The sequence below is a fragment of the Calliopsis andreniformis genome, unplaced genomic scaffold, assembly GCF_051401765.1.
Source record: "Calliopsis andreniformis isolate RMS-2024a unplaced genomic scaffold, iyCalAndr_principal scaffold0133, whole genome shotgun sequence".
In the NCBI taxonomy this organism is placed as follows: Eukaryota; Metazoa; Arthropoda; class Insecta; order Hymenoptera; family Andrenidae; genus Calliopsis; species Calliopsis andreniformis.
The window spans coordinates 237,523-251,246 of record NW_027480542.1 but is presented as its reverse complement, the minus strand read 5'-3'; the positions used below and the strand labels follow the sequence as shown (position 1 = coordinate 251,246).

The following is a 13,724-nucleotide window of genomic DNA, read 5'->3' as shown; positions in this document are numbered from 1 at the left end:
AAGGAATACAAGTGTTTATGATTTTACGTGTCGCGGAACTAAGTCCTCTCTCTCTCGATTACGCACAGAGGTATGCGGGGGACGCGTCGTTAAGACTACGTTACAGTGAGTTTTTACGTACTGTACTCAAAGATTTTTGCTTGAAGGAGAACTAATGCTCGATCTTGCTTTCCGGTCTAAGCCACGTACTAACTTCCAAACTGGATTACGAGTGAGCCCGCTAGACCGAGTTTCTTAGCCTTTTTATAGTCAAAAATCTATAGGGAAAATGGTGGGGACTCGGTTGCATCGCAGAGTTTCCAAGAAAATTGAGAGATATTAATTTCGAAGAAAATCTATTAATTGGGTGCAACGGAAATGCCTATCGGCCCTTACATGGTGACTTCCAGGCAAAGTCAAAGGTCAACGGAAGGAGCTTTGAATCGAGCCCTTTCATAGTTACTTTACGTAACTCGTCTGGACTCGTAACAAACCAATGGCTCGGCTTCTAGGAGACTTACAAGTTTCGCTTCCCGGTTTATCGTCGCGTTACACTACACAGATTATAAACTGTGACCTCCGGGCGTATTCCTTACTTGAGTTTAGTGGACGGAAAAAGCAAGAGTCGAAAGTTCCGACAGGTTTTAAAGGGTTGATTGGAATTTGTTCAAATGGAGGGGGCCGAAAGTCCTGTCGCAATTGATGCTTACCTCGGCGAAATCTACAGCGCGTGATCTGTAGTTGCGAGGTTACCATCTATAATTTTTATTAATTTTGGACTACGATATTCCTCAAGTAATATATACCAACGAGGTCGCAGTTTCTAATCTTCTCGCTATCTATTTCCTATCTTATTCTAACGCGAATTATACTAGGTCAGTCGCCGGCTCATATTTGACACCTTCCCGGGTTATTGCATTGCTGAGGTTGTCAAAATGTCATTCGACTTCAGCGCGTTTTTTGTTTCGAAATAATTTACCCGGAATGTAACAATATTATGTACCACAAGAATTTAGTATTAGAATTTGAATTTAAATTCGTACGAAAGGGGTAGAGAAACTTTTTCAGATGTGAATGGTATTGCTACGGTGTATACAAAACTATTATGTAGAATTTAGGACTGCCGTGTCTACCGCAGTCTCTTCGTATCAGTTTTAAGAGGCACGGTTTAACCCGTAGCATTTTAAGTGTGGTCGAAAGTCGAGACTTCCTACTGTGCTTCCTGGTCTCGCAGATTTTCTTGTACCGAAAAGCAGTCAACTTTTACGCGTAATATCTTAAAAACTATTTGAAAAAAGGTGTATACATTAATGTTTGCTGAAGTCGTCTTGAAACGTACTATCTATTGATCAAATAAAAAATATATAATCCCATTTAAAAAACCAAACTTAACTTTCATATCTCTGTAAACAATAATGATAAAAAAAAGTTGTTACACCCAATAAATCAGCCCCCTTTTGCCATTCAATTTCATATAAAAACTTTTTTCGTATCTTTAACAGGTTACTAAATAATCGACTGTCCAGGATTTCGTGGGACATACTGTATATGTAAATAATTTTACGACGTATTTTTTTTACGTATGTCCACCCACTCAAAGGTCTAGTTTCAACCCTGTCAACGGTATCTATTAGTTTCCTTACACTCTGTACATATACATATTAACTCATTTTTATATTTACGGATTAAACACGAGAATTAATCTTGAGATTTACAACCGATGGCTGGATCTCTCGATCTATAGAGAGTTATTTATCACTTACAATACATGATATAAGTAAAGATTTTAGTATGTGTCGTTACATGTTAAATTTAAGCCATTTAACACAATCTCATACAGAGGAATATTTACGAACGGTGTTACTTACATCTTTACATGGGGATTAGATAGTTCTTCTAAACCTGCTTATTTTGTCACCGATAATGGTCGCAATATAGTAAAAGCTATACAGGGTGTCCCAAACTAAGTGCGGGAGCCGGAAATGGGAGATTCCTAGGGTGATTCTAACCAACATTTTCCTTCGCAAAAATATCCTCCGAAGATTTGTTAACGAGTTATTAACGAAAAACCCCGACCAATCAAAGAGCGCGAATAGCGAGCGTTCGGCCGACCAGCGACAGGGCACAAGCTACGCGGAGCGTCTGCTATTCACCGTGATCGAGGCTTGTACAAGAAACTCATAATGTTTACGTCAATGCTCAATTTCTCCTAAACTATTGGGACATATATTATAGAATTTTTTCAGATTTTTAAATGAATTATCCAGGTTGTAAAAAATAAGAAACGAGAAGAAAGAATTTTAAAATGCCGATTTAGTAAAGTAATGCTATAGTAAAAAAAATAAAAAGCAATGTTTTCGTAGTTCCTACGGATTGTACGTTATTTTACTGTGTATTAAAACATTGAAAACTCAACAAAAATACTTATTTCATAATGAATGAACAAAAATTGGACGTATTAGTTGCCGTAATCGGTAAAAAGTATGGAAACATTGATTTTTATTTTTTTTAATTACGGACCAAAGCAAAAAATGTTTAAATGAATTGAAATTAATAATATGACTATAGTAATACGAGTAATTACTATCAGTAAAACTCACCCATTCGGAGAGGAATTCACCGGCTGCTTGAACACTTGCTCCATTAGGTCGTTGTGCCGATCCCGATCATTGGGGGATGATGCCCAGGTAGCGCTGATCGCAGGTATCCAAAACCACAAGAAGACACCTTGCATTTACAACACTTGGCGGTCACTAGCACTGTTCACTTCACTAAACGAGCACTTGTCCTTTTAATGACCGACAACCGATGACTTTGAAACGTTCTGCGGCATTCCGTAAATAAAAACAAGATGTAACACACTTCAACGGCGAAATTACGATCGATACTGGCGATTTTTTCCGAAGTCTCTTTCCTCGTGCCCTCGCATCCCTCCAGCGCGACTTCTCGGGGTGTAGCTTCGTCGAAATACTTGAATTTGATTTATTAGTTGACACCAACGAGGTTGGATCTTCCTCGGTTACTTTTTTTAGTGGAGGTGGTAGTCTCTTCTTCGGGTCGAAACAGTCGCAAGCAAATTCATGGGGAAAAGCGAAGGCCGTAACGAGTGTCTTGCAGATGCGGCCGTTTATGATCACAGGTATTGCCCTGCAAGTTCGAAGAAGCCATCGGTACCCGAGACTGAAGACCGCAAGGGTCGCGTGGCGTTTACCATGGAAGTCCTTTCGATGCATTCGGACGGATGAAATATGGAATTGCCCGTTGTTAAAACGCCAGTTGGGGAAAGCTTCTAAACGTTAAACATTTGGTCAACGGATGTCTCGCATAGACAGACAAACTCGTCGATGAGGAGAAAATACGGCAATTGTATTCTCATTCTTTAGTTACTTCGATATCAGAGTCCTGCGACCGGCATGCATTTTATTACGGCACACACACACAATGATCATCCGATGTTTGTTCCTCTCTTCCCCAATTTTCGTAAACCTTTTCGACCTATAGGGGAGACTTACTCATGTATTAAAGATTTAACGGATCTTTTACATGCACGTAAATGCATTTAGGACTGTGACTTTCTGTGACTTTTTCGACTCGAAGGAGAGACTACCACCTCCACTAAAAAAAGGAACCGAGGAAGATCCAGCCTTGTTGGTGTCAGCTAGCAAATCAAATTCGAGTATTTTGACGAAGCTACACCCCGAGAAGTCGCGCTGGAGGGATGCGAGGGCACGAGGAAAGAGACATCGGAAAAAATCGTCAGTATCGATCGTAATTTCGCCGCCGAACTGTGTAAGATCCTGTTTTTATTTACGGAATGCTGCAGAACGTTTCAAAGTAATCGGTTGTCGGTCATTAAAAGGTCAAGTGCTTGTTTAGTGAAGTGATCAGTGTTAGTGACCGCCAAGTGTTGTAAATGCAAGGTGGTTTCTTGTGGTGTTGTATACCTGCGATCAACGCTACGTGGGCATCATCCCTAAATGATTGGGATCGGCACAGCGACCCAATGGAGCAAGTGTTCAAGCAGCAGGTGAATTCCTCTCCGAATGGGTGAGTTTTACCGATAGTAATTACTCGTATTACTAGAGTCATATTATTAATCTCAATTTATTTAAACATTTTTTGCTGTGATCCGTCATAATTGAAAAAATAAAAATCAATGTTTCCGCACTTTTTACCGATTACAGCAACTAATACGTCCAATTTTTGTTCATTCATTATGAAATAAGTATTCTTGTAGAGCTTTCAATGTTTTAATACACAGTAAAATAACGTAAAATCCGTAGGAACTACGAAAACATTGCTTTTTATTTTTTTTACTATAGCATTACTTTTCTAAATCAGCATTTTGAAACTCTTTTTCCTCGTTTTTTATGTTTTACAACTTTGTTAGTTATTTTAAAAATCTGAAAAGATTCCAAAATATTTGTCGCGATAGCTAACATGTTGTAACATGATAGTTAACTATTTAACAATAGTTTTAACAAAATTGGTCAGCATCCTTCTTGTCTCTCGTTCTTTGTTTTACAATTTTGTTAATTAATTTAAAAATCTGAGAAAATTCCAGAACATTTGTCGCGATAGCTAAGGTGTTCCTAATTTTTTTCATAATTTTTTGTCCAATACTTTATGAGAAATCAACACTAACATTGTCTTTTTTTTCTACAACTTGGCTAATAATTTAAAAATTTGAAAAAATTCCACAATATGTGTCGCGATAGTTAGCGTGTCTCTAATTTTTTTCGTAAGTTTTCATCCAATACTTTAGGAGAAATTTGGCAATAACGTGTAAAGGTCTTGAGGTTCTTGTACAAGCCTCGAGCACGGTGAGTAGCAGACGCTCCGCGTAGCTTGTGACCTGTCGCTGGTCGGCCGAGCGCTCGCTATTCGTGCTCTCTGATTGGTCGGGGTTTTTCGTTAATAACTTGTTAACAAAGCTTCGGAGGACATTTTTGCAAAGGAAAATGTTGTTTAGAATCACCCCAGGAATCTCCCATTTCCAGCTACCGCACTTAGTTTGGGACAGCCTGTATGTTTCGCGAGCTTCTACATAATTACGATTTGCTTCGTCAATAGCACGAAGCATTAAGCGAATGTTCTTAAAGCTACAATTAAAATTTCTAAGACGTCGCGGCATGATGTTGGCGAAATGATAGAAAATAAAAAATCACTTAAATTAACTATTATAAAAAAGAATAATAATAAAAACAATGACACTCAGTCAAAGATAGTCCTGTGAAACTGTTCACGGTACTTGAAACACTTCGCACTTGAGATATTTGGAAATCACAAAAAAATATACGTTAATATATCACGTAATTGAAACGAGATCAGCACTCCCGTTGGAATGTCTGTAGTTAGTAGCCAAAGGATACAGGTGGCGAGGGGATGGTACTTCGGGTAGAATAGTCACATGTAAGGAGCAGAGCAGACGGAATGCCACCTCCCCGCCACCTGTTCCGTCCCACGACAAACTAATGAATTTCCAGTAGCTAAAAATCAGATCATGAAACAAGCGATGATGCGGCAAAGCTGGCTATTCCTCCCAAAGTACCACTCCGCCACCTGCTTCGATTCTATGTAAGACAAAAATATTCCAACGGGAATCCTGAACACGTGACACTGAGAAACATATTTCTTAATTACATGATTAGTGTCGTGTATTTTTATTGTGATTTTTAAGTGCTGTGAACAGTTTCATACAAGGATTATCTTTGATCAGATATCACTGTTTTTAATATTATTCTTTCCTACAACAGTTATTTTAAGTGATTTCTTAATTTCTATAATTTTACCACCATCCTGTCACGATGCTTAGAAATTTTCGTTGCAACTCTACGAACATTCGGTTAATGCTACGTGCTATTGACGAAGCGGATCGTAATTATCTAGAAGCTCGTGAAATATGTAGAGAATATTTAAGAAATTGTGGAGGACGTAATTAATGATATATAACAGTATTGTTGAAAAGAACGTAATTAATTATATATTTACTAATAAATACATACTTAAGAATTTTTTGAATTTCTGAAGCTTAAAATTACTTTTACGAGTTGTCTTATTGAACAATGGTTATTAAATAACCGTTTTGCACTTATGTTCTATATGTAATTTCCAGTGTAATCACAATCTGTAATTGTTTTATATCGTGCTTTAAATTATTAGCAATTTCAAATAGACAAATATCAATAATATACGTATAGTATATGATATATGTAATATATATTATTCTTCTCAAATTTTTTCTAATGATACTTAGATAATTAAGTCTCATGTTTTAAACGAACTAGGTTATATTTTGTTTGTAAACTACTATATTCTTACATGTAAACAATTATTTAAATTAATTATATTAGTAATTATACTAAAAAATTGCTAGAGTAGATTATTTTAGTAAAGAATGCTCAATTTACCAAAACGAGTTATTTGTAGGTTAACACATCAATGCAAAACACGGTTCAATTATTAATGCAAATACAGACTCTATGAATACACGCAATATTGTTATATATCGTTACATACTGTTATTATTCATATAATGTATATTAATTAACGCATTTCTAACTATTAGTAGTAAATATAAGTGTTCTTAGTTAGTGGTATTACATGCTGTATAAGAATCAATTGCGTTTGTTCCTTATACGAAACGATAAGGAACATTTGGAAGCACACATTCACTGGCCAAAGATTGACGTATTTCAGCTGTTCCGTGTATCGATATATTCATGACCATTTCGTCTTTGTTGTTTTAAAGGATTAAAGAAACGAATATGCGTGAATGTGCGTGTGTCGGGGTCACGGGAATGCGTAGCAAGAAATTAGCGAAAACGTCTGTATTTCTCTTAACATAACGTACTGGTGTAAAACGATGCGGAACGCACACCAGTGGACGCGTGTCCGGATGTGTCAGCCGCGCGCTAGGCTCTGTGTGAGTGGCGCCTCACACGCTCATTCCTGCGTATATGTTGGCAATTTTATAGCGCCTAAACAGTGCATTTCCGGACCATGGTTCCTTTTAGACCTTTTTTCTACTCGACACATAGAACACATTTACGCAATAAAAAACTTTACCAATTTTTTTCATTGTTAAACAATTTTACGGCAATGTTTTTTTCAAATGTCCACCGATCCAGAAGTCTACTGTCACCCCTAGAAGCCGTGACCATTACTTTTTTTACATCCTGTAGGTACATACTGTAGAACTAAACACAAAATACGGATATGTTGAAATTTCGAATTTTTGCATTCTGAAATAATTGCATTCAAAGTTTATCCACGTTTCATGCGACATTATGTATTGGAACAGGTTATTTTAAGAAAATTTAATAGTCTTATGATATTTGTCACAATGTTATGATATACACTATTAATTGTTCATTAAATTAACTAAAAAGATGATCCGCAGAGTTAAAGTTAATGTTTTGACATGTAAATTACTTCTGAATCAATTAGTATTATAAATATGTATAGTTTGTTGTTGCAATATTTTATGTTGTCATTTATTATTTATAAATAACCGAAACTTGTGGTAGAAATACTTAAACTGAGTCCGTCTTTCATAAAGTTTCTTGGCTGAATGCAAAAAACGATTATTTTACAAGCAGAAGGTAGTGAATTCGATTCCTGTCTGCCTACTTTTCTTTTTAAATCTAGCTCACGTACTTCCACATTATAAATTAACATTGTCTTATAATTAAAATTATTTAAAACATATCCGTTATTTTACGAAATTGAAAAGTTACTCTTTTCCCGTGTGAAAAGGAGTATAGATATTCTTGTAAATGTATAAGAAGTAATATTATAAACTTGTTAACATTTAAATTAGTTCGATGATATAATCATAATTACCGGCCTAAGGGGTGAGTAGGTCTAATTCTATTAGCTTAAAAGCCTGTGACTATTTCTCGAACTACCCAAAATTCGTACAGGGTGTTAATCCTCGGAGCCGAGTAGATCACTGTCATAAAAATAAGCGCCGCCTTGAAGCCGCCAGGTATCTACAACTAATGAACTCACTAAAGTCGTCTACTTTTGAAAGGCGGATTCAGTTTAAATATTCCTGACGTAAATTTCGGTTATTTATAAATTATAAATGACAACGTAAAATAGTGCAACAACAAACTATACATATTTATAACACTAATTGATACAAGAGTAATTTCTACTTCAAAACTTTCACTCAAAACAGGCTTTTCGCTATATGGCGGGTATCTGACTTAGCAGGTCGTCTTTCGTTGTTATTTATAGTTAATTTAATGAACAATTAATAGTGTTGTTACATCCGGCCTTCACCTGGTCCCTTTTTTCGGTGTCAATCAGCGAGAAATGCTGATGCATTTCTAAATATGTAACTTAGTATGCAACTAACTCAATCGAGCTGATTCGGCAAACCAATGTGTAAGCGTTCTCCTTTTTGATGTTATGACCCAAAAAGGAATAATATAGAACGAGAACTGACAGCGTAACAGCGAGGGTATATTGTAACGTTTAAGCGAAAACCGCGTAAGAGTGGTAAGGTATCGCAAGCGTACTCCGCAAAGTTCGAATCTGCCTCTTTAGACTGCATCGAGAGAATCCGCGAAGTCCGAAATAGGAAAGTGCGTGTAGCAAGGAAGCTGCATCGAGAAGCAACCACGAACGACCAGCGATCAGTTAACTTACAAGGTGACAACGTTGAGACCGTACAGGTAGTAAGAAGGAATTGCTATGTAATTCGTAACTTATTAAATATATGAAACTGATAAATCTAAACATAATCTATCAGCTCACTTCCCCTCATCTTTCCACTACACACTTCTAAGATAAGTTTAATCAACGTGTGCTTTAGCACTTTAAAAGAGCAAGAACCCTTAAAGTCGATCTCCATCGCTCGAGACGACCATGCACCCGTCTAGTTAGGACGTAACAGTGTATATCTCGTAACACTGTGACGAATATCATAAGACTATTAAATTTTCTTAAAATAATCTATGCCAGTACAATTTCGCATGAAACGTAGATAAACTTTGAATGCAATTATTTCTTTTACAATGCAAAAATTCGAAATTCCAAAATATTCGTATTTGTATTTAGGTATACAGTATCTACATGCAAATTTTTTAATATATTTTTTAATTAACTAGGTATCTTCAAGAGTTATCACTTTTCGCCTATGACGGACAGTTTCTGAGATATAAACAAAATATTTTTTCCACCCCCATCTTTGGAAGTGGTTTTCATCCCTTTAATATGAATACCGGCAGATAACAAAAAATGTGTCTAATATTTTTGACTGATCTATAAACCTGCCAAGTTTCATAAAAATTGTACATTCTCATTTCGGAATGTTTCCTTGTGAGTTACGGATCCAATGAAATTCGCGATTAAACTTTTCCATACACAAAACTCCAGTAAATATATATTTGGCATCGAAGCACTACTGTGTGGCTTGATCGATATTATAACTGATTGTAGTAACTGAATGTGCTTGAGTAGCTTTTGTAAGTTAATTAGTATCTTAAGTGTAGTATAAATGTTTAAAATATTGTGAAAATTATGAGCATGTAATTATAAATTTCCTAACATTGGTAGACAATTATGGAAATTGTAAATGTAGGAGACAATTACGTACTAGGTTGCTTTTTCAGCACAAATGTACTCTTTTAAAAGCAAGTGTGCACAAGGAAAAAGTGCAATGAATAACTCAAAATATATTAAAATGAATTAAAAGCAGACATCATTAACAGGAGAGAATAGAGAGACTAGAATGAACATTCTATAGAAATATATAATGTAGAGGAAAAAATGATAATAAATTATTTTATGTGACAAAACATAATTTAATTTAAATAGAACAGATGGTTAGTTCCATTATTATTTTCATAATTTTACAAAAATTCTAATAGTTCACAACAAAAGTGGCCCTTTTTAATTTTTGTCTCTTTCTAGGAGGACAAAAGAATACTGTAGCATTTTTAATTTTTCTTCAATTGATTAATGTTCTTTTTAATAAAATATTCATCAAGTACACATAGTGCGTTTTTGATAGGATAAGGTCCATTACATTGTAAATTTCGTTTCTGACTGATAAAATGTGTTCTTACTCAACAGAATCGTAAAAATTGTTTTTGCTATGAGCTCTTCAAGTATTATATTAAGATTTACAGATGGAAATATTATTGATCATTAAGATGTATTAATAAAAGAATAGATAGTGTTGGTTATCTATCAATTATAGATGCAAAAGTTAAAAAATATGCTATCTTTATTTGTAATGAAAAATTCATGTTTTGACAAGGTGATGCATCTATGACCTTAAACAAAAAGGATTTAAATTTATTTTTTTATAAATGATATCATGAATTTAACATAGCAAACCAACTTTCCTAATCTAAAGATACATAACGAAAGATAATTTAAATTGATAAATGAGCTGAAAATAGTAGTTGAAAAAGAATGAAAAGTAATATTCATATAATTATTAAAGTCTTTATATAAATTGTTACCCTATTGTTATATAAATTATATATGTTACATAAATCGTTATGTGTAAATTATCATATTTGTCATACTATTGTTAGTCCACTTGCTTCTTATATACAATGAATTATTTAACTCTACTACCTGTGTGTACTTACAAACTATTTCAGTTTTTTGTTGAAATATGAAAAGAATTTTGAGTTTTTTAACTGTGACAATCAACATGGCCATATATTTTAAAAGAATGCTAAAGCAAGCCTCAAAATAAATAGGTGATAACTCTTATTTATGGAAAGTTCAGTTGAAACTTATATGTTTCGCTTAAGAGAATAATATCTATCCCCATGGAATTTTTATGAAATGAAATGTTATTGTAAAGAATTTATATAAATAGTATTCTTATTAAACAAATATTTTAAAATCTGTATAATACAAGTTCCACGGAAACAAATTATTTTACAATCATTTACTAGAGAAAGTTTCACAAGATAAATAAAACTGCTAAACTATTGAGTACTACTTTTATTTAATATAATAGTATTGTTTAAAGGGACAGACTTGGATACGGCAGAGGGAATATTATTGACAAAAGTTGGGAAAAATATGGATTTAGGGAAGCTAACTTTTTTTAGGGAAGCTCCTTACATAACACAATTTTGAATTGGGAAAGGTTCATTCGAAAGAAGAAAGGAACTCATTCTGGTCATGATTTCATTCAGAATACTCTCTAAATTACATAAAAGTGTTTGGATTCCAAAGCTCTGGATGGTTGATTTTCACTCTACTTTATAACACTCGTATTACTAAATGTCAGCAGAATCTCATTAACTCATGACCAGAGTGCGCTCCAGTGAACTTTTTTCTCTCAAATGAACCCTCTTCCAGCTCAAAATCTTCTCATATTCTCTTTAGGTAAACAACCAAAATAATCTCTTATTGAAAATTGCGATATTCAATTCTTGACTCAAAATTTAAAATTTGTTAAAATTGCTTCGGAAATGTATTAAATATTATTTAAGAACCATACATAGCCTTATTGTGTTATGATAATAGATATAACTATGCAGGTAAATTTTTCAGTTTACAAGCTGGTTATTACTCATATGTTTTAGCAATGAAAGTGAAATATTTAGAAAAAATGGAGTTGCTAAGTTTGTCTCTACAAAAGCTCAGTTATTGAGATATTTTTTAGCAAAAGACAATGGAACTTTCGTGTATGAAAATTCTATGCATACATCATTGTCATCGGCTATAATTTTATTACTATCAAACAAACATTGTGTAAAATATTTCTCTATATGAGAGAAAGTGGAAGAGTTAAATGACTCACTCATATATAAATAGCTCACATTCTTAGACAAAAAAAAAACAATCAGTGTTCCTTCTTGTTATTATGGCAACGATAATTTGTATCTGGATCTATGTACAATGAAATCTCAAAGTTTAAACGTTGTATGTTTCAGAAGACAGTTTGACTTTTGAGTGAAATTTTCCCATTTGAAGAAACTTAAATTAAATTAATCTGTTTCAGACCATCAAAAGTAAGACATTACAAGATATTTCAATTGCCTACTTCAAAAGATCATACTTGTAAATATATAATGATGAAACAACTTCAATAATTAAATGTTTTTATTTATAACAATAATTACATAAAAAATACCATATAATCATTACTAGCATTAGTCTAGAATCTTTCAATGACAGGTTACGGTTCAGTACCATTTTATTGTTATTAATATTTCTATCACTTAAAGAGACATGACTCTTGCTAGACATTAGAATTTCTGTTCAAGTTTCAAAGCAAGATTTTCTTCCAACTATTCATTCAAGTTTTAAATTGTTCAAATAACCAAAATGTTCAAGACTTAGAAGTCTCACTGTATATAAAATTTTGTTGCATTGTGATAGCTTTCAGACATTAAAAAATTATAAAAAAATTTAAACACAATACAACTTTTTAATATTATTTCATCATTACTTATACATTAAAATTAAAATTTAAAAAATGTTGTACATAAATATTTAAAATATGTAAATTAATCTTCATTATTGTTTTTACATAGAAACTTCATTATTCAATCATGGATAATATGTAATATGATTACTTTAACCAGAAATTATATTGTTTATGTGAAAAATTAAGCGATAATATTGTACTTAAAATATTTATCATCCTAAAGAATGAAATTAAATTTTTAGGTTATAGTTACATAGTTTTATTACATACACTTAAGAAACAAGTATATCATATACATAATGAGAAATATTTTGAAATGTAATTGTTAATAACTATCTACTTTAAATATTGGAAACGACAATCATAAAAAAACATTTAAGAAAAATATATTTTTGAAACTGACTAACTTATTGCAGTTATTTATTATACAAAGTAGTAGGTATATAACAAACCATTTAAGCAGTTCAACTTTTAAGCATTTCATTTGCACGGGTATAAATTGTTAATAAAAGAAACGGATAAAAAAGTACTTGCCTGGAAGCGACTGATATAAAAAGTAATGTCCAATACACACACGTTACGCAAATCTTCATGTTTTTAAAGGTTCACATTATTATTTATAAAAAAATTTTGCTGTCACAATTAAGTATTTTTATGACTATAGATGACATTACCATTTTACCACGATGTCACTATGATTGCCGCCATCATTAATGTCACCACTACTGCACATACATTTGTGTATAGCCATGCATCTAAAATTCTAAAGGACGGTGGATAGTGCTACCACACCAGCGCGATGGGAGGCATAAACGGAAAAGCAGAGTGATTGCCGCCGTCATTTTCTTGTGGGAGATAAGTGCTGCCGCCTATGGCATACCGTGAAACTATTTTAAATTTGTGAATGATTTGGGCGACGGTCCAAATGAAACGAGATTAAAATCTCAAACGCTGACTCCTTCTAATCCAAGTGTAATAGAAAAAGCAATAAAAATTAGATGGCACTTGTTTTTCACATTGTGTAATATTTTATTTCTAATACTGCAATTACATGTCCCAAAACAATAATTAAATGATACTTAAAAAAACGCAGTCTAAAGCGGTGTTTCACGATATCGTTTTGTGAGACCACAATATAATAATGGCGGTACGCGTTATTACACAATTTTAAATTTCAAATAGCGCGACTAGTATTAATATTTAAATTGGGCTGTAGTGTTGCCCACATGCATATGGTTGTCGGTGGATGCTACCCCCGCACCATCACCGTTACCCATTAACTTAATGCTCTATTCTTTAGTTTAGATTCATGTGTATAGCACATCACCTC

At 33.6% G+C, this 13,724-nt stretch overlaps 1 protein-coding gene across 7 annotated transcripts in view; it reads right to left on the bottom strand.

Moving 5' to 3' along the window:
- LOC143187639 (SUN domain-containing ossification factor) overlaps window positions 1-13,193 on the bottom strand; it is a 108,291-nt gene extending 95,098 nt beyond the window's left edge. For 5 of the 7 annotated variants that reach the window (XR_013003244.1, XM_076391880.1, XM_076391879.1 and 2 more), the window contains exon 1: window positions 12,929-13,101. Coding sequence is in view for 6 of the 7 variants with exons in the window: in XM_076391880.1 (XP_076247995.1) it covers window positions 12,929-12,987 (59 nt within the window). In the remaining variant the exon portion in view is untranslated. Of the gene's footprint in view, window positions 1-12,928 lie in introns of all 7 variants that reach the window. The other 2 variants (XM_076391881.1, XM_076391883.1) reach the window with 2 other exon arrangements.
- Between the last annotated feature and the right edge of the window lie 531 nt (window positions 13,194-13,724).